Genomic DNA, 21787 nt, shown 5'->3' on the forward strand with positions numbered 1-21787 from the left:
TGAGTACTGCAGGTTTGGGAAACTGAGTCACAGATGATGAGAGGGGAAGAGGTTACAGTCACAAGTATGGGGACATCCACAATTTGTGAGTCCCTCTAAACTGTTCTGGCCGAGTGTCTTCACCCAAGCACACCATTTGAGAGTCTAAATATTAAAATGTATATGGACAAGAATGAGAGAGGGACCTTGAGCTCTCACATGTAAATCTGACATAAACCAAAAGTTTTTTACTTGACACAGTGACTGAAAATTACTGAAAATACTATCTCTAAGTTAGACTTACTTGTTAAGAGTAAGGAAACGTGAAGTCCTTTTTGTAAGGGGAACTTGCCATATTATACATTTGCTTTTAGGACTGAAGCAATTGTGAAATAAGATCCGTTCTTATTCTTTTGCATGTGACACGAGCTGTATTCCTGAAACTATCTCTTCTAACATTTGTGTTAGCTGACCTGTCAGTTAACTGAAGCTGCGAGATAGCTTTCCACAAAAAGTTTTGGTTTTCTTCTTCTTCGCTCACCATCAGGTGCTTGATATACAAAACAGATGTCTGTGGCTCCACTTCCCCTTTCTGCTAATGATTACAGTAACTTCAAGACAGATGAAACACCATCACAAGAGAAGTGTCCTTTTCTTCTTGCCCTACTATTAAAACTGTTCTGAAATTAGGTAAGTTACTTGCTGTTTACTTCAACTTCATACACACATGTGTGATAGTACATCTCTTTATCTGTCAGAAAAAACAGAATCCTTCCTTCCTCCTGAATGTTCCTTTTGTATAATTAATGATGATAAATATTCATAAGTATCACTCACTGTTGGAACAGTATTTTATTCCTTGTAGGACACTAGGACTTTTCACATAACAAAAGTAAGTTTTAAAGTCTTTTTTTATTCTTAGAGTGGAGGCAAAACTTGCCCAATAGTGCAAATCTATCCAAAAAGAGTGCTGAGCACATTATTTTTTTGTCATGCAAACCTCTAAATCATGGGACTTTGTAAAAGGAAATGGGCCACTTGAACTGGTGTGGTGGATGCACTGGACACATGACAATTGGTCATCAGGAAATGGCCGCAGAAAATCCTGAGCATTTTTGTGGAAGGGAAACCGAAAACTGATAAAATCATGTCTTTAGAGCTTAGATTATTTCTTTACTAGTCCCAGGATATTCTCTTATAAAGGACTCCCTAAGGACATGGGAAGGCCTTGTGTTAACCTCAACTAATGTCTCTTCTAAGACTAACCATGATACCTTATGTGAACTTAATCCGAAAAAAATGTTAAGACGTCCTCAACGTATTTAACTGTTACCCAAGTGAGAGTCGGCTTTGCTTGCACAGCACCATTCAAGTATTTTCAGCAGATACAAGGTGATATTAGTGTTATCGTACAGGACAAACAATGGGAAGGACTGTTGCAACAGGATAAGGATGAGCCTGGACACTAAAGCTTCTGATAAAATGTTTTTGAACCCAGGAGGTTAAAAGGACACCTTTCGTTATTTATATTTGTTTCGTAGGGAGGGTGGGGGGGTCATATCTGGGTCCCCATGTTCCTTGGTACATTACAGTTGCCCTTGAAAATCAGGAGGTTATTCCCTCCACGTTTTCCCTGAGTTGTGGAGAACAGAACATGAATGTAAGGAGCCATTGAGGGAGGAATGTTGATTTTACAAAACTGAGAACCTGGTCCCTGACCCCAGCTGTGGGCAAGGACTGAGAGACATCAGACCATGAATCCTTAATATAAAACAAAGCCTCTTTGAACTAATCCTGGAATGCAAACTGATTACTGTATTAAAAAAAGCTAAGCTAGAGGGAAGGGTAACCAAAGAGCCAGGAATCCATATTTTAAATAAATCAATAAGGGGAGAGGTTGTTAGAATTAAATGAATGAGACAGGAAAACTGAGGCAGGCATTGGGTAGTCTGTAAACCCTGGAGTTCCAACTAATGGGGAATAGGGGAGGGAATTTGCAGCTGAGATTTGGGGGGAATATAAGCAAGGGCTTTTTGCCCTATTCCATGTGCCTACCATTAGGTAGAACACCCAGTCTTGCAAAATTGTTAATTAAATATGCTTTGCTGAGAGATCCTGCCTGGGCCTATTATATTGGCAAGGTAATAACTTCCTACAACAAATGCCCCATGTAGTTTCTTCTGGTCAAAACTCCTGTCATTTATTGGCGATATCAAGGCTGAGGTGTTTGAAAAGGCCAAAGTTCACCCTGCAGAAGTCCAAGTGTACTTGTGGCCAAAAGGGCCAACAGCGCCCTAGGGATTATTAGAAGAGGGGTGGTTAGTACGTTGAGAAAGGTTTTCCTTCCGTTCTACTCTGCCCTGGTGAGACCACACCTGGAATATTGTGTTCAGTTCTGGGCCCCTCAGTTCAAGAAGGACAGGGAACTGCTGGAGAGAGCCCAGTGCAGGGCAACAGAGATGATGAAGGGAGTGGAGCATCTCCCTTATGAGGAAAGGCTGAGGGAGCTGGGGCTCTTTAGTTTGGAGGAGACTGAGGGGTGACCTTATTAATGTTTACAAATATATAAAGGGTGAGTGTCAGGAGGATGGAGCCAGGCTCTTCTCACTGACAACCAGTGACAGGACAAGGGGTAATGTATACAAACTGGAACACAGGAGGTTCTTCTTAAATATGAGAAGAAACTTCTTCTCAGTGAGGGTGACAGAGCACTGGAGCAGGCTGCCCAGGGGGGTTGTGGAGTCTTCTTCTCTGGAGACATTAAAAACCTGCCTGGACACATTCCTGTGTAACCTTATCTAGGTGTTCCTGCTCTGGCAGGGGGATTGGACTGGGTGATCTTTCGAGGTCCCTTCCAAGCCCTGACATTCTGTGATTCTGTGTTTCATTTTTTTTCCACTAGGTCTGTACGATTGTCTGATATCCCGACCTGGAGAAGAAGCAACAAGAAGAGCTTCCCGCCCCTGGAGCAGGCGAAGACCTGTCTCTCTGCGGGGCTGGAGCTCCTCCTGCCACCGCAAGTCAGAAGTGCAGGGACGTGGGGACCGCCAACCCTTGAAAGGGGTTTACCGACCGCTTCCCTCAGAAGCGCCCCGCCTCTTCCAGCCTCAGCCCCGCCCTCTTCAGTCTCAGCACCGCCCCTCCCACCGGGACGGGAGGCGGGGCTGACGCCCAGTGCCACCTCACGCAACACCCGCAGCCTCTTGCGCATGCGCGCCGCGTCCCGGATGTCGGCCACGTCTGCCGGAAGATGGGGCTGCACAGCCGAGGTGGGTCTGGGGCCTCGTAGGGACTGTTGTTGCTCGGCTCCCTCGTCCCTTTAACCCGCCTCACGATTCCTCTCGGGCTGGGAGGGGCTCCCGCGCTGGGAGGAGGTGAGGTCGGGTTGTGCTGAAGCCTCTGCCGCTCCTGAGGGCCGCCGGGTGGGGGTGGAACCGGGACGGGTGGCTGTGGTGAGGGGGGAGGGGAGCGCAGGTGAAGGCCCGCACCGGTCCCCTGTGCTGGTGTCACAGGAGGGGCAGCAGTCTGCCAAGTTTGCTGTGTGGGAAGTTCCTCTGTCTGATACGGATTATGAATCTGCAGGCCAAACATCTTAGGCATAGTTGTTATCTGTTCCTGTAATAAGTATCTGTCTGCTTTTTGAGGAGACCTCATTGCGGCTACAGCTTCCTCACAAGGGGAGGAGAAGGGGCAGGCACAGAACTCTTCTCTTTAGCGACCAATGACAGAACCCGAGGGAATGGCGGGAAGATGTGCCGGGAGAGGTTTAGGTTGGACATCAGGAAAAGGTTCTTCACCCAGAGGGTGGTGGAGCCCTGGAACAGGCTCCCCAGGGAGGTGTCACAGCCCCAAACCTGACAGTATTTGAGAAGAGGCTGGACAACACCCTCAGACACATGGTATGAATTATGGGGTTGTCATATGCAGGGACAGGAGTTGGACTCAATGATCCTTGTGGGTCCCTTCCAACTCAGGATGTTCTATGATTCCTCCTCCAACTGAGTTTGGTTTTGTCAGGTGTAAGATGACTTTATTTTTTATTATTCTCTCAGATTGGCTAGCAGACTGGACACTTAGTAGCAGGTGCTGATGCCAGAAGCAGAGATGATGGCCTGATTGCTCAGCCTTGTTTTTATCTCTTCCTGAGAAACTGGTTTGATTTATTTCCACCGGTTACTAAAACAATTAAATACCAAGAAAGTAGGCGAAAAAATATTAAAATAATTACAGCACTAGTAGCTTAACACAACAGTTGTTTAGGTAACCCATACATCTTGCCTTATCAACATCAGTCTGATTTGTAATCATTCTATGTCTTTTGCAGCATATGTTCCTGAAATTTTAATTTTGTAGAGTTTATCGACAGACATCCATCATGTCTTGGCTTGCTGATCTTGCTGGAAAGGCAGAAGATCTACTCAACAGAGTTGATCAAGGCGCTGCATCGGCTCTGAGCAAAAAAGACACAGCAAGCAGTGCAGTTTATGATAATAAGAAGAATTTGGACTCTGTCAATGAATATTCTGAATTGCACCAGCATACTGGAGAACTGAAATATCAGACGTCATCCAAAGCAGCCTACATCTCCTCAGCAGCTGATAATATTAAACATCAAAAGGCCACAATCCTAGCAGGAACAGCGAATATTAAACCAGCACGTAGGACATCTTCAGAAGTTCCTTCTGTAGAAACTGCTTCCACACCCAGAGCTTCCTCACATTTTGTGAGAAGAAAAAAGTCGGAACCTGATGATGACTTGCTGTTTGATTTTCTCAACAGTTCAGAGAAAGAGCCTAATGGAAGGATGGACTCCAAAAAAGAGAAGAGCAAGGCAACTGCTCTTCAAAATCACTCTCGGACTTCAAGCATTAGTTCTGTGTCTACCAGTACACAGAGTGCAAAAACTACTGAAGATAGTGCCATCAGGAGCCAAGGCAATGGTAGTTAAATAGTATTGAACCTAAAGATATTTAAAACCCAAGTATGTCTAGGGTAAGGCTAGGTAATGGATTTACTGTCACTTCATGAAACATTTAGTGGTAGTCATATGTCAAACGTGTGAAGTAGAACAGGGTGCTTAACATTTTTTCATCACTGGGATAATCTTAGACACCATGCTAATTGCACAAGCTGCATAATTAATACCTAAATGTTTTGTGTTCTCAATCTCCCTCATTGCTACTGCTTACCTTGACCTCACCTTCATAAGCCCCCGTACATCCCTATGTAGAAGCACTAGAGCTGCTGCATTTGTTTGGTCTATCAGGAGCTGTTACCTCTTGTTGCTGTGTAGGCAAGTGAGTGACTTTGACCAGCTGGTAGGTGGTGTTGGCTGTTGTTCAATGCACTGTGTGAGGTGATGTGAGGTTTTCTCTGTTCCATTGTGGGAGAGGGGTAAGCTCTCAAACTTGCTTGTCCTGCAGAGTGGGGAGCTGGACATGGATAGGCTGTTGTAGAGTTACGAGCATGAGAGAGCTACATAGACAAAGCCTTCAGATTTGCCAGAAGTAGTTTGTTACTGATGTCTAAATCCAGAGGCCTGCAAGAGTCTCCAGGCCAGATGGTCAAAAGTTGGGGCTATTTGCAAGTCAGTGTCAAGGAGAACGTGGCTGAGAAGTGTCCAGTCCTTGCTGTTGCTGTGCTGCTTTGCTGTTGTTTATTCCATAAAATTGAAGCAAATGGTTATATATATTAATAATGTAGTTAGAATACTTTATTATTTGTTCAGTACTTTAAGTGAGTAAAGCATAGTAAATGCCAGCTTTTTACTTCCTACATTAAGTATGCTGAAAAATTTTAGACATAAAAAGGGCTAATTTCCAACAATGTAAATGTTTTTATCTCTGGGTCTGTAATTTTTCAATAAGGTTTAATAATAATAATAACTCAAATATGTTAGGCCTACCTATATGGCCTTGATGGTTGATGCTTAAAGAACTTATTTCTTTTGCATAGTGTTATCTTGTTTTTTTCTGAGGATTTTTGAGTGAAGTTTGCATTGTGAAGCTGCCAAATGATGAAACACACAATTACAACATAGAGTTTGAGCATGCTGGTTTCAAAGTTCATTGTATCTGTGTCATTTAAATGTTCTGTATAGCATCTATTGAAGTAGCTTATGGTACATTAGCTATAGACAAAACCACTTAAAGTTAAACTTTGTACATGGCCATCAATATAATCTAATATGTGCTATAACTGGATAATTTCCTGCTTCGTTAGCTTCATTAGTCTTTTGAGTTTTACAGATAAAGGCATGTGGACAAACTGATAATTGGAAAATTGTGTAAATTAATCAAATGGAAGGAAACATCACTTCTTAGAACTGTTGAAGTAGGAAAAGGTGTTGAGAAAATGTGGAAGAGATATTGATATCAGTGCTGCTACTTGTCAGTGTGGTGGTGTTCGGAATTATTAGTCTGCCCCAGTTCCCTGGGCCTTGGGTGGTTGGAGCTGTTGCAGTGGTAAAAAGGAAGGTGGAGCAGATTGGTTGGTGATGACCAGGTGAAGTAAATAACATTGACAATTAAACTGCTTGGAGTTAGTTGCAGTTTGTCCCCCTGGATTTTCAGCAGTTACTCATCTGGGACATGCTAAATTCAGAAGCAATATTTTTTGATCACCTGCTTGTTTGCTTATTGTGTGCTGTGTTGTTTTATCAGAAGCTTGGCAGCAGTGTTATCTGCACATTGGAATCAAGACTGTTAACAGTGGATGTATCAATTTCACTGCTTGATCCAGGACACTGTGTTTGCGCATGATGTTTCCCCATCCTGTTGGGTGATGGCTCCTCCTTCCCTGCAAGCGATTGTTGTTCAGGTTACTGCCAGGAGTTCCCTTACTCTTCTCACTGAGATTCTAAAATGTGACAACAACATCAACAATCTGTGTATTGGTTTCCGTAATCTAGAGAATTACAGCTTGTATTGGCACAAAGTTTTTACAAGTTTGCCAGAGTTTATTTACCTTGTATTTTTTTGTGAGAGAAAGGACAGATCATGCTTCTGCTTCAAATCACTGCAGCTTGATTTCTCATAGTAAAAATGCTTTTGAAAAAACTTTCTTGAGAGAATTATTAATGCAGAAATATCAGTAAAATTATGTTTTGACTGAAATTATTCTTAATTTTTTTTTTTTTTAACTTTAAGATAACTAAAATATGTGGCTGTGTGGCTAAGATACATATTTAGGTTTGATATCAAAATGACGAAGTATAGCCACCTGAACAGATTTTTTAAAAATAACATTTATATCCTCAAAATCTTAATGGAAAACTGTAATAAACTATTACTAAAAATTCTCCTAGTTAGTTGCTATGAATATTTATTCTCTTCCGTTATTCTCTCAGCTTCTGAAGACATCTCTGGTCAGCGTAGTCAAGAAAAAGTATTAGTGTTTTGAAATCTAAATCTGACATCAATGTCAAATTTTAAAACTTCCATATCTTGTCTTGCAGGATTAACACAAATGCTGCATGATGCATGTATACTGTGTAATGTCATATTTTGAGCAAGTCCCTTGGGAGAAGCAGCTCCATATTCCATTTCAATATAGGCTATTTTGATTTTTTTTTTTTTTTTTAATTTTTATATCATGCATTTAACCTTTAACCACTGATGCAGAACATGGAATTGCTGTTTATATTAAGGCAACTTACAAATACATACATTAGTTCTAACTTGCATCTCTCTGTACAGAAACTCCAGACAGTTCAGATTCTGGACTGGGAGCGCAAGGGGATGGCATGAAGGATTCATCAGTCAGTGCAGTACCTAATCCTGGTCTTTCAGCTAATGATGATTTGAAATCCCATGAGCTGTCCAATCTTCGCCTGGAGAATCAGCTGCTACGAAATGAAGTTCAATCTTTAAATCAAGAAATGGCTTCATTAGTTCAGAGATCCAAAGAAACACAAGAAGGTACTGTGGTTTGGAAACTGCACTGTAATGTTTTACTAAAATGTTAGTGAACTAGAAAACAATGCTATTTCAGCGTTAGTGTTTTGTATTTATAATAAAATCTTTCTAGTTAAATTTGCATATGTGACTTGCCAAACAAAATTATTCTTGTTTTCAGAATAATGAGCTGGGAGAAAGTAAAAGTCTTGTTCAACTACAAAGATAACACAGATGTTGATTAAAATGATGTGGTCAAGTTTGTTCATCTTACATCTAATTAAAACTGTGTTGGCAAATACGATGGGTACAAAAATATGTTTCCTGTGTTTTAACAGCTATTGCAAAATACTTGTTTTAATTGAGTAAATTCCTTTAAATACTTCAAAATTTGACTGCTTTATATTTTTACTTGTCAGTAAATATATAAATTCAATATTTTTGTATGACTTCACTGGCTTTTTCAAAGCCAAGTGAAATGACAAATATAAAAAAACGTGGATGTAAATTAAACACTCTAAATGAGAAAACATTGAGTAATCTGCTGATAGGCATAAAACTGAGGGACCATGTTTTTTTCAGTGTAACTGTATGAGCCAGAGAATTTTCATTTCCATTGAAGTTTCATATGTGATGTTTGGTTAAAAACAGAAGCCTTTGTAAATATTCAGGCATTTTTTCAACGCCGGTGTATTTTTCTACTGTTTTTAGGTTGAGCTTGTTGTGATGTTGAGTTGAACTAGATGCTCTATGTAGAGGTTTCCAAAGGCACTCTCAGACAGGGTATTCAACAGTAGGCCATTGCAGGGGGTGGGGTAAAATTTGTCATCTGCAATGTGACACAGAATGAAATGCCTGTTTTGACATCACCTGCAAAATTTTATTTTTATTTCTTGGTAGCTCATAAGGTTTCAGTATTGCCTCAACTTGATTGTATTTAATTTATTTAAGAAATGTGATGTGTGTGTCCTGATCATTTACAAGACCTTGCAATACCTGCTTTTATAAGCCTCAAATAAACTTTTTGTTTTGTAGAACTGAACAAATCCCGGGAAAGGATTGAGAAGTGGAATGTTGACCATTCCAAGAGTGACAGGGTGGTTAGAGAACTTCAAGCTCGAGTTGATGATCTGACAGAAGCTGTTGGTGCCAAGGATTCACAGCTGGCTGTGCTGAAAGTACGGCTGCAGGAAGCTGATCAGCTCCTAAGTGCTCGGACAGAAGCTTTGGAAGCACTGCAGAGTGAAAAGTCACGGTACTTGATAATTTCCTACTTCATAACTTTGCAGATAGTAGCAGGCTTGAAAATTCAAGGTAGATGGTTCGGCTTCTTTAAAAACGAACAAACTGGTGGGAAGGGGGATTGTATCAGGATTTGAAATATGAGGATTGAAGGTTGCTCTGAGCCTGTTATAGTGTAGCTGACAGGGGGAGCATGGCAAATCAGTATTGAATAGAGGCAAACACCACCTGATTATTGAAATCCATTTTGTTTAAACTATGTATGTTTGTGTCAGAGATGTGAAGCTGACAGTCTCAGGAAAAATGTTTCTGTCTCGACAAATACATTTGCTTATCCACAAATATGAAGACTTTTCTGACTTACCTCAGCACTGGGATATGGATCTGCAATACTGCAGAATATAGGTCAGAGAGGGGCTGCATGAGTCACTGACTCCAGACATCACATCTGTAGCCAGCCATATTCAGTTATTGGTAAATTTTCAAGGCCAGTCTGAAAACCAGGTACTCATATTTCTACCCGAAAATTGCACTAGATTTTTTTTTTTTTTTAATTTATATGTATATAATTCTTTCAGGATAATACAAGACCACAGTGAAGGGAGCAGTTTGCAAAATCAAGCGCTTCAAACTCTTCAAGAGAGGCTGCGTGATGCAGACTCCGCACTCAAGCGAGAGCAAGAAAGTTACAGACAAATGCAGGTTAGATGTGAAGAGTAAGGAAGAGTTTCTAGCTCTGCTTTTGAGGTCAGATTTGTGAGGTTCCAACTGCTCTGTCTTTGCCTGGACTCAGTTCCTGTTCTGAGTACTAGGTGCTTGGAAGGATGTGCTGTCTACTGCACTAAGTATCAGGATGATGCTAGTTTACTACTTACGTATTATTTTAAAAGCTTTGCAGTTAATAGCTTTTGTGGATTAATGCTGCCAATTTTTTTTTTTTGTGCCAACTTTAATCTTAATACATGTTTTAAAACTAAGTCAGTAATCAGTTCAATTTGCCATGATACGTTGTTACACAACAAATTTTTACAGTTTTAAGATGTAATCTTAAGAATATTAAGCTGGATGATCACTCCTATGGTAAAGATGTGAGTACATCATTGCTAGAGGCTGCTTTCCACACTTAGCTTGACCCTTGTTATGTGTAATAGCTTCTCTGAAATAATAATCATTATTTTTTTGGTTTTTGACTACATCAAAATATGGCAGACTACATTTGAGAAAATTTCTTTGAGGGGAAAGCTTGCTTTTTGTTTACCAAGTAAATGTAAATAATAGGAAGATGTATTTCTGATGAGGGAAAGAAATGCATGTTTTTACTGATATTATTTAGCACTTGCTTAAGCAAGCAGGATTTTTTTCCACATAGCACTCAGGTACCCTTTAAGTTGAAGGTGGTAGTTATGAGGTGTTGTTTCATGTGTAGTTGCTTTTAAGCTTTTTTTTTTCTTTTCTAGGTTAATGTTGAGACTGTGTTTAAACACAAAGTATTGTTTCTTTATTGCTAATAGAATGAATTTGCAGCTCGTCTAAGTAAAATGGAAGCAGAACGTCAGAACTTGGCAGAAGGCATAACTGTAGCAGAAAGAAAGTGTATAGATGAAAAGAGGCGAGCTGATGAGCTTCAGCAGCAAGTCAAAGTAACTAAAAGCCACCTAGAATCTGCAAAACAGGAACTGACAGACTACAAACAGAAAGCTACTCGCATACTGCAAGTAAGCACTTGTGTAAAGAAATCTAGTTTGGTTTGTACACTGAACTTTTTTAAACTTTTTTTCTAAGGTGTTATGCTTTGAATAATCTGTGGGGTTTTTTCTTGTGTCCTATAATGTATTTTGGGGTATATCTATAATGATACTTACACAGCACAGCTGCCAGCCTGTATTTTGTCCCTAAAAATATAAGTTTACATATTGAGTTAAATGAAATGAAAGTTTGGGTCCTGAACTTAAAAATCTAAGTGAATGACTGAACTTATTGTGCAACATCTGTGAGCGTGTTCCACATCCAGGAGTCCAGTCGGAGGCAGACAGAAAAATAGATGTGAGCTACAGTTTGTTCCCCACCCAGTATTCTTGGGTCAAGGAGGTTGCTCCATTCTGCTTGAGGCTGAAGCACAGCCTAGTGGATACTTAGTATAAATCAAAGACAGTATTTTTGTATATTCAGAAAAGTTGCATGTGATCAGTATTATATGATAAACAATGGCAAAATTAGGTATTTTGTGCAGAGTTAGATGCTTCTATAGTTGTCAAAGGTACCAAATCCAAATGTGGGCAATTTGGGTCTTAGTTTGTAAAAGCTAGCAAAATGTTGAAGATAAAGGTCTCTGGTTAGAGTAATTAATGTAGTATGATATCCAAGGACAGGATTTAAATCACCTTGATAAATATGAGAAGCAGGAGTTTGAAGTCTGTGTTCAGCTTACTGTTCATCTTCTTTCCCAGAGGAGCTACTGCTGTATTTGGTTCATGTTTGGCTTTATTAGCAGGGGAAAGGATGGACTGAAAGAAGGGGAGTTAGCTTTGTCTTTAGTGTCTGTTAGTGTCTGTCTTCTCTCTTCTGGTAGCTGGGAAGCCAAATTTTTTATCCATGATATGGTTAACATTCCAGGCACTTCTAAAGAGAAAAGCTGTATTCTTCCTTAGATACCACAGGCTTTCAGTAAAACCAGTCTCATGGTATACAGAAAGTCAGAACAATTATGCATAGGGAAGCGTTTTCACTCTAAAGTGTGTAGGGTCATTATTAACTGGCTAAAAGAACAGATAAAGCGATTCTTTTACTGTATGTCTACGTTTGAATTTTAGAGCAAGGTCATTTTGGCATATTCTAGTTGAGCACTTGTTAAATACTGTGATAATATATTGATTTATTATTTCAGTCTAAAGAAAAGTTGATAAACAGCTTAAAAGAAGGCTCCGGTTTTGAAGGCCTGGATAGCAGTACTGCAAACACAATGGAACTAGAAGAACTGAGACATGAGCGAGACACTCAGAGAGAAGAAATACAAAAGCTAATGGGGCAAATACAGCAGATGAGAACGGAGCTGCAGGTAACTGTGATTACATACATGTGTGTTTGTAGTTAACCATGCACAACAGGCTGTTTTCTTGTATACTCTAGGGCTCTTGCTTCTAGAGTTTATTTGACCTGGTATTAATAAAAGCCAGCTGTTGCTCCAGGTGAGACAAGTGTTTATTGATACCTAATTTATTTCAGTGTTCTCTCTCAGCACTTCAGCTCATAGTGGGAGGAATATTACAGACAGCACTTCTGTGTTCCCTCACCACTGTGTGCTCTTTTTGAGGGAAGCATTTCTTTCCAAACAAGCATGGGGATTTTTCTAGAGATCACCTATATCCTTTTCTGCAAGGTCTACTAATCCTTTAAGCAACTGTAATCTGAGTCGTCTGACATAATTGGCTCAACCCATCAGTTGCACGCAAACCTACTTTATAGTTTTAGCCTATAGACAATAGAAGGGAATAAGTGGAGGCTTCTCATGTTCACAAAATACATTTATTTTATTACTATATCTGCTGAAATTTATTATTCAGTATACCCTCACCTTTTTTTTTCCTTTGAAGCAAAATTTCATATAACAACTTGGGTGTTTTTTGCTGTTACTTGTGACAAATTGCAGTATTGTTTGAATGTTAGTGAAATGGTAACATTTCTGTTCATTTCAGGATATGGAGACTCAGCAGGTAAGTGAAGCTGAGTCAATGAGAGAGCAGCTGCAGGACCTGCAAGAGCAAATAGCAGCACATAAAATGGCCAAGCAAGAGGCAGAAGCTGAACTAGAACGGCAAAAACAGGTAGGGAATTCTTGAAAGCTGATTGCTCTTATTTTAAGTCTCGTGTGGTGTCATTGGTAAAGCATTTGGCTTAATTAAGAGAGTAGCTTGTACGGTATTTGGGTTATTTTTTTTTTTTTCCTGGTACTCCAAAGAAATCCCCAAAAGCTTAATGAATGTTACTAGGCCAAAGAAAATGCAACTGGTACTAAGCAATAGAAAGGACCCTCTGGATACTCCCGATAAACAGAGATCTTGCTGATGTATAAAAGAATAAACATGACCCTAGGGAGTGCACAGACTTGATCATGATCTTAAATTTTATGCAGCAGGGGAAGAATCAAACAGTAGGGATATAGTAACATTTGCAATATATGTAAATACTAAAAGTGGTTGCTCTTGAACTTCCTGTACTCAATTGCTGCATAATATTTTTCTCATAAAACAATGTTGTTGTAGTACTAATTAATATATTTTTTAATCCACTTGTTACTGAGTTTTGAGTCTAAAATTTGTTACTTCCAAATTCCTGTGTAATAAAAACTGCTGATAAAATGGTATTAATTAATTTTGTCAGATTGTGTCATCTATTTACACAAACTCCCCCTTGATTTAAGCAGTTCTGTGCTAAAAAGAGGTGGGGGAAAAGGCAAACCTGTGTTTTATGTGGACAAGCTTATTATTCAGTAGAAATTAGACAAACATTTTACTCCCTAATAATACAAGAAAAAGCTCATGTAAGAGAATTACTAAGGAGGAATGCAGGAGAGTACGCTGTATCTGCTAGGAACAATTTATCTTGTAGGATTATCTGTCCTTTCAGAAATTACATTTTAATGAGAAGCTAGCAGCTTGAACTAATTAAAAGGCAGAAGTCGTGGTCTGCTTTTGATGAATAGTTGATGTTTATTATATCAAAGCAGATGGTAGATTGTATTTTGTTACTTCTGCCCTTCTGAGAGGTAAATTTTAAGTCAATACAACATGTAGAAAAAGTGAGGTGAATCTGAAAAAAAGATGAAAAAGCTTTATCAGTTATTACAGATAATGAAGTATTCCTTTTGATGATAGGCATTTCCATGTGCTTTTAAAGTAATTGTGTGCATTGATACTCAATACAATTGTGGTCTGTTCTATCTGGGAATTCCTGTAACTATTGCCATAAGGTTTCTGAGATTGAAGATGGAAAATAAGTAGAGCTGTTATTTCTTGTGTATCTGGTAGTTTGAAGGGAGAACAGGGTCATCTGTTTTCTGTAGCAACTGAAGTGATACAGTGATTTGTAGACTGTCTTAATTTAAAAAATAAGCATGTCAGGTCTTTTAAGTCAGAGTTAACATAGCCATTAAATCATGGCAGTAACAAGATTTATGGTTAGATTTGCTGTTCAGGAAGTTGTCCCTTACTAATGTTCCTTCTCATTTCACATATTACATTAATTTATGTTAAACTTTAAAGGAAGACCTATGGCATACAGAATTATAGATAGATATGCCAAAGGTTTTAAACACTTTTAAAAAATGGTGTCTTGGAACACGGATTCCCCAAAAAAGTTTTCCTAGATGTTAAAGTTACATTCTTGACATACTTTCAAGATAGCGAAATAATAAATGGTCAGAGTATAAGGAAGATCAGTCATGATTCCAAGGAAATTGTGTGACTCCTAGTAAACCAGTCTGGATTTATATCTATATTTATATTTATGTTTATATTTATATTTATGTTTATATTTATGTGTATATTTATATTTACATTTAGTCTCCGTGGAAGAATTTGGTAAGTCTTGTAGGTTGTGTCTTCACACTCAACTCATCTATATTTTTCCCCATCCTAGCCAGACACTTAATTAAGATTAAATTTCAGTTTATATTTGATTGCAACATGTTGCCTTTTGTTCTGCTGTGAAACTCCAGATAAGAGAATGTCTCTCAAAAAGTATATATGTATAAAATCTTTTATTTGTGATTGTGATAAATTTTACAGGAACTCCGTTATACTGAGGAAGAATTGTATCGAACAAAGAATACTTTGCAAAGCAGAATAAAAGACAGAGAGGAAGAAATCCAGAAGCTCAGAAATCAGGTACCGTGTGTATATTCACCATTTTCATTCAGGTTTTCCTGTAGAATGGCATCAGATTCTTCCCATTTGTACTGAGTTTTTCCTTTCTCGCTTGAAAACTTTTTACATACTGACTTGTTTGGTGAAGTTGCAAGTATGAAAGCCAGACTGGATTATTTTGCTGTTGTCATGCCTACCATGTAAACTCAGCTCTGAAATGTATAGCAGTATTGATTGTTGTGATCAGGCTTATGATTATACAGAACTGTTCATATGATTAGAGGTAGAAAATACAGGAATACATTTTTACATAAAGTTCCTTGTGTCATGTAAAATCTTATTTTAGCAACTGTCAAAATTCAGTTTCTCCTTTATTGTGCTTATTGGTGATCATTTTGGTAGTATTATCCCATAAAAGTTCTGTGGTGGGGTAACCCAATTCTTGGAGGATTCTCTTGTTTAGACTCTGGTAATATGTCAGTTGATCAGACTTGGAACTTGTTCTGATTTTTTTTTTCTTTGTTTTGTCTTTTAGCTCACAAACAAGGCTCTGAGTAGTAGTAGTCAAACAGAATTAGAAAATCGCCTTCATCAGCTGACAGAAACACTAATTCAGAAGCAAACCATGTTAGAGAGCCTGAGCACAGAGAAAAACTCACTTGTCTATCAACTGGAACGACTTGAACAACAGCTGAAGGCTTTCCAAGGCACTAGTTCTAATGGGCCTGCCATTAATATGGCAGGAATTGACAGTGCTGAAGGTAAATAAGGAAATATAAAACTTAAAACTGTATATGTAGCTTATGCCAGGGACCTTGTTAGCAGCAGCCAGTATCATAAAAAAAATAATTAAGTAGAAGCTCCTTTTTGTGTATAAATGACTTTAAGTGAACTTAACAAAGTCAATTTCATCTTTAATTCTCAATACAATGGCATTTTTGGAACAATCCTATTTACAAAGCCCATTGCAGGTGCTAAATCTGTCTTTAGGGGTTTCAACTCAATGTCAGAATTTGGGAGGTGAGCGAGAGTGGGATAATTCCTTTTGAGAGTTGATCAGAATTTCAATTTCCTCTTTGTTTTTTCTGTTTATCTTGAAAAGCAACTTTAAAATATGGTGGTTCCACTGGGGTTGGTTTGTCTGTACTGTGTAGCGAACATCCTGTATCTCTAGGAGAACCTCAGCAGTTGATCCATGGTTTTGAGATGTTACTTTTCAAAGTCAGTTTGTAATTTTGTATGTATGGCAAGTAACTTTTAAAGTGATGAACAGTTTCTGACAGGCGTAAAATGACAATCCAGACTTTGTTTCTCTGCTTCTGAAAGATTTTTAAGGACATAAGGCAGGAGAACTGGTAATTTTGAAATATATTTCCTTTTGGCTTGTTTTTAAGTAACTGCAATAAGCCAAAGTTTTGTTGCACAAAGGTAATGTTATCTGAGAATCTGTTTTTTTAAATGTGATACATAGTAAAAATGTAAGTAGAATAGAGATTTTCAGAATATGCAAGTTAGTATCAGAAATGCTATCAAAGTTTTACTGTATGAGAAATAAAAGCAAATGGAAAAACTGTGACAGTATCAAACCCATCATTTTATACACTTAATAATGGAATTATTATTACATTATAGAAGTGTATGTTGATGTCCATCTAGTGAACTAAAATATTAAAAATATAGTAAGTTGAAGAAACATTTAACTTAATTGTAACTTTATCAAGAATCCTCCCCTCAAAACGCATTCCTCTTCCCCCAGCAAAATTGCACTAACGAATCAGATTAATCACTATTTTTATGTTACTTTGTATATCTGTTATACACTATCAATTTGTTTTGCTTGACAACTTGGCTGCTTTTAGACTGAGATTTTTTTACTTTTTTTTACCCTTCAAATAGGAGCTCGTATGCGTACCGTTCCTGTCCTGTTCAGTGACATGGATAGTAATGTGGCAGGAATGTACGGGAGGGTTCGCAAAGCTGCCAGTAGTATAGATCAATTCAGGTAAGGGTGTCCTGAGGCAATACGCTTTGTAATTGCTGGCATCCCTTCTTGGTTTTCAAGTGACATACCTTCTGTTTTGAATTACTTTTATGATGATAAAAGTAGAAAATAATGAAGCTAATATTAGCTATGGTACAAATTACTAAATATTGTCCTATTTCACTTGTGCTTTCCTAGGATATCCTTGGGCTCTTGCAAATTGTAGTCAATTATTTAAACTATGGTCTTTAAGATTTTCATACAAGAGAGTCACTAAACTACCAACAAAAAAACCTAATATTTTCACTACCATATTCCACCTTTTTCACTTTCAGAGGTGTTGACTGTGTCTATGAGAAATGCTGTGAGGAGTGTTTTAGTGGAAGAATATCCAGTGTGCTCAGGGAGTATCATAGGTATTTTTTTACTCCTGTTTAGGCATTGTGAGGAAGACAAGATTCTGGGTTTGACCCAGTGCAACTGTTTTCCTTGAAGAATTTTTTTTTTTTTTTTTTGAGGAATTAGTAGAGAAAAATTATTCTGAATCCAGCAAAAAACTTGCTTTGATCCCTTTTCTGAGCAGTTAGGTTAATTGCTGATATTCACAACAAAGGTCTTCTCTGAAACTTGAATCAAATAACAATAGAAAACAAAATGAGGTAACACTTTGAAAGCAAGATACCTTGATAGAAAGTCCTTGGCGCTTCCATGGTGCTGGAATTTCATTGTGAAGAATATCCAGATTTCCATTATTGGGACCTATTATATGTGATATTTTAATACTAGACTTCATTTGGCAGTATGATACTTGCTTCAGTACGCCCACGGGGGTTTTTAACTGACGTTACTGAGCACACATCTAATGCAGTTTGTTTTGAGGCACTGTAGCAGTAAACTTGGAAAACCCATGTCTTTTTCATCCAATCTAAAAATGGTAGTGAACTATCAGTTTTTTCAAAGGAATCCAAGGTTTTAGTTGGTTAAGTCTTTTTGAAAGATTCACGATGACTCCTCACATAACAAAATTTGACAGATAGTATATTTGTGAGTTTTAAAATACCCATATAACTCTTGAGTTATAATTCTTTTTCACAAACTCTCAGCTTAGCATGTAACAGAAAAAAATAGGAGAATATATTTTTATGGTCTGAATTCTGAATTTTCTCACTCCACTTAATGTCTTGAATACATGAAGTAAAATCTGCTTCAGAAGCAGAGCCGTGTATGTAACATCAGCTGATGTTTATGAGTTTGTGGTGATGAGAATGAGAGGAGCTGGAATTTATTGCTGAATGCTAACTTGTACGCTTTGTTTTCCTCTTGTGTAGCATTCGGCTGGGAATCTTTCTAAGGCGGTATCCCATAGCTAGAGTCTTTGTCATCATTTACATGGTGAGTAAGCTTTCTTTAAAGAAAGAAGTTGAATGCAAGATTTCTATAGCCAGTTTGTATAATGCATCTTAAATGGCAAGATGTTTGATGTTCAAAAGGCTATATAAATAACAACTTAATGTGTTTTTTTGTAGAGAAGACTAAATAGTACTTACATAAAGGCATTTTGGAGTCATGTTTGGCAGTTTTCACTTTTACCCAGGAATTCTCAATATAGCAGCCTTAAAGACATTTATGTAACTACCATTGAAAAGAATGTAGAATTTTAGTACTAGCATGCAGAGCAATAGTGACCTGTTACCAAGGTTTACCCTCGACACCTGTGTGCACTGCATTTAGAAAAATGACTTCTGTTACAGCTTTTTTGATATTGGGCACTTCAATTTTTGTTCAGTGACTAGTAGCTGGAAAAGTTTTCATGCTAGACTTAAATAGTGAAGTTGCTCATCTGTACCAGATTAAATTCTGACTTGCAATTAATAAAAATTCCTCTGTTTTCCACTGGAGGGCAGATTTCTGTCAGTTTAAGCGGCCTGTGGTGAGGTAGTTGTGCAGTCTCCCCTGCTTGAAAATACTCCACTAGTTGAACCTTTGAGTCTTTGAAATTAAAAAAAGGTTGCTTGAGAAGGCATAATGCTGCTTCTGAACAGAGTTTCCGAGGCCAGCTGTCCCTATTGCAGTGTATAAAGCAGACAGACAGGCATGAATAGAAGAAATGACAATTTCCCCCTGCAGTTGCTTCTTCCAGCCTATTAGGTACTGGAAGGAACAGGGCTGTTTAATTCCTAATCTCTCTCTTTCTTCCTGTTCGTGACTTAAACTTATCAGTGTATGACTAAAATGCTTTATGCCAAAACACCGAAGACTTCTACCACCTAAGATGCTATCTGAAGTGAAATTCAATGATGATTGCATGGGAGCTCTATATTGGGCAGTCAGTGACAGTTACCCTTTTTCAACTCAAACCTTGACTATGATTTTTTTTTTTTTTTTTTTTTTTGTAGTTTTTGGTGTTTAAGAAAATGTGGTTTATGTATTCTGTCAGTTATCTCCCTTGTTGCACCCCCAGCAACTTCTGTAGTAATCGGATAGTTTCAGACAAATTTGAATGAGAATTAACATTCCTAAAGAGTTCATAAAAATGCCTCAAATCAGTGCTGGTGGTAGGAGAAAAGCAGAACTCTGCTGTTGTGGACAGTCTGGTATCAGCCAGTTGGCACCGCAGTGGTGGTATCCCAGTCACTCGAGGCAGATCACATAATGTGCTGGCTGGGACATGGAGGAAAAGAAAAGCCAGAGGACAAATCTGGAGAAAACCAAGCTGCTTTCGTTTTGCTGTTTGTGTGAAGTCTTTAGCTTTCTGCAAATGGCTTCTTCAGAATCTGACTGAGCATTTCATTATGCAGATAAGAATTATTTTCTTTAGGAATATCTGAATAATAGGAAAAACATTTAATAAAAATATTTTTACCAAACAACGTTTTATTAGCTCTCATTGAAATCTCCCATATTTACTGCTGCTGTAAACAATGATTCTCAGTGCTAGTAAGTTAATTCTTTTCTTTCTTTTCCCAGGCATTGCTTCATCTCTGGGTCATGATTGTTCTACTTACCTACACTCCAGAGATGCATCATGACAGTCCCAGTGGCCGATAGACTGAGACAGGACCATATGCTGTGCTGAAGTGATTTGGGCTGGCTGTGTCTTTGATAAGTCCTGAAGTATCAGCAAACCTTTTCTCATGGTGTTTAGGAAGAATGAAAACCATCATGCCTGATTTATCACTACTTTTCAAATACATGTATAATACTGCGTAGCTTTTTCGATTTACCTAAGAGAGCATCATTTTCCTGGAGAATAAAGCTATTAAGTTAAGCTGTGGTTAGCCTTTACATTTTACATAGACTTTCTGGTGGTTAGAGTAAAAGATAAGGCTTGCACCTACAGAGAAATGCAAGAATTTCTGAAGTTACAGATATATATGGTACAAGTTATTTTAGATCATACTGGATGTGGGCTGTGGTCAGGTAATAAACTGTACTTAGCAATTTAAATAAACTTTATCCTTTCTGGTTTCTTTCAGTCTGCTTTTGCACTTCTGTTTTTAACTTTGTAAATAATAATGTTAAACTGAAAAAAAGGATAATGGATTGGTGCAATATCTTATTGTAAATAAGTATAAGAATAAAATATTATGCTTTCTGTGCTTTTTACTTCTAGTGCACTAGATGTATCTTCCCTACCAGTTCTATAGTGGGGCTGCCTATTTATGGGCTGGTGTTTTAGCTTTACTAGGGAAAGAGTGAGATGGCTTCGAGAAAGACGGTTCAAACTCTTTAGAAATACTGGTGTTTCTTTTTGCACTTGGACTTTATATATCTTAACTGCATTTTCTTATGCCTCTGTCATTACTACATGTCTTAAGCAGATCTTAAGCTTCATTGAATATTTTCTAAAGCTTTAGGTACTTAATTAAAACTATTTCTACACAAAATCTATGAAAATATAAAAAAATTGTCATGTCTAAATACCAAATATACTAATAAATAAATCTCATCAAGTATTTATTGTATACCACATAATACCAAACCTACTGTAATAGTTCTGTAATTATGAGTTATCTGTACACAATAATTCAAGGTCATTTTCTTGCTTGGTGCTCAGAGTGGAGGAACGACAAGATGACACCAAGCGCTTAGGTTACGGTTCCATTTTTGTGTCACTTGAGCACACTAAGCATTAGTCCTGTGCACAAAGTCTGTCGTGTGAACTCTGATGGAAATGTTACAGTAGGTAACTGCCTGTATTGCTGCTCTGGTGCAGATCTTGCGGAGAAAACTGAAGTGTTTTGATGAACTAAGTAATAAAAGAGCATCTACTTGAAGCTGTGTCCCTACACTCTGTCACATTGGCTGTACTTTGCATAATTTTTTGATTCTGGTATTACATCCACTTTTGAGCCTTCGGGAGAGCTGATAGCTATAGCAGGAGATCGAGTAAGGTTGTTTGTACAATCTTCTGTATGTGTATATTTTTTTCATTTAAAACCTCCAAACCGCTGAATCTTTGGATACTCCAGTGTACTGTGACAATTGAAGGAGAATATTCTGAGTGGTATCAACCCGTTACAGTGTTGCTGACATCATGACAACTGCACATTGGACATTGGTTTTTGCTTCCTTTCTCCCTGTGCGTTTGTTTTTTTGTTTTGTTTTGTTTTGTTTTTTTTTCTCTTTCTCCAGATTTTATAATAGAAATTGTACATGGGTAAGCACTGAAAGATTCCTGCTGACTTCTGCCTTTGTACTAGACTCTTGTATTCTGGTATCAGTCTGGGCTTATGTGGTGTTGGCCCTTGTCATGCCTTCCAGTTCAGAATAATGTCTAGTGCAGGGCACTGGGGGAGCATCAGCCTTGTGTGTTTGGCCTCTGTGTG

The 21787-nt window shown here is 38.1% G+C and overlaps 1 protein-coding gene across 2 annotated transcripts; it reads left to right on the forward strand.

The window, feature by feature from the left end:
• The first annotated feature begins 3140 nt into the window (after positions 1 to 3140).
• Positions 3141 to 21235, forward strand: GOLGA5 (golgin A5). Of its 2 annotated transcripts, none has more exons than XM_065840122.2 (13): positions 3141 to 3248; positions 4304 to 4919; positions 7677 to 7898; positions 8910 to 9129; positions 9695 to 9818; positions 10628 to 10831; positions 12001 to 12171; positions 12809 to 12937; positions 14900 to 14998; positions 15513 to 15738; positions 16874 to 16979; positions 18287 to 18350; positions 19926 to 21235. In XM_065840122.2, exons 2-13 carry the CDS (start codon positions 4355 to 4357, stop codon positions 20004 to 20006), a joined length of 2211 nt encoding a protein of 736 aa, XP_065696194.1. In that variant the 5' UTR covers positions 3141 to 3248; positions 4304 to 4354; the 3' UTR covers positions 20007 to 21235. The 2 variants fall into 2 exon arrangements, with proteins under 2 accessions (XP_065696194.1, XP_065696195.1); XM_065840123.2 differs by having other exon boundaries at positions 3204 to 3353.
• The last annotated feature ends 552 nt before the right edge of the window (positions 21236 to 21787 follow it).

Source organism: Patagioenas fasciata, chromosome 5, assembly GCF_037038585.1.
Source record: "Patagioenas fasciata isolate bPatFas1 chromosome 5, bPatFas1.hap1, whole genome shotgun sequence".
Taxonomy (NCBI): Eukaryota; Metazoa; Chordata; class Aves; order Columbiformes; family Columbidae; genus Patagioenas; species Patagioenas fasciata.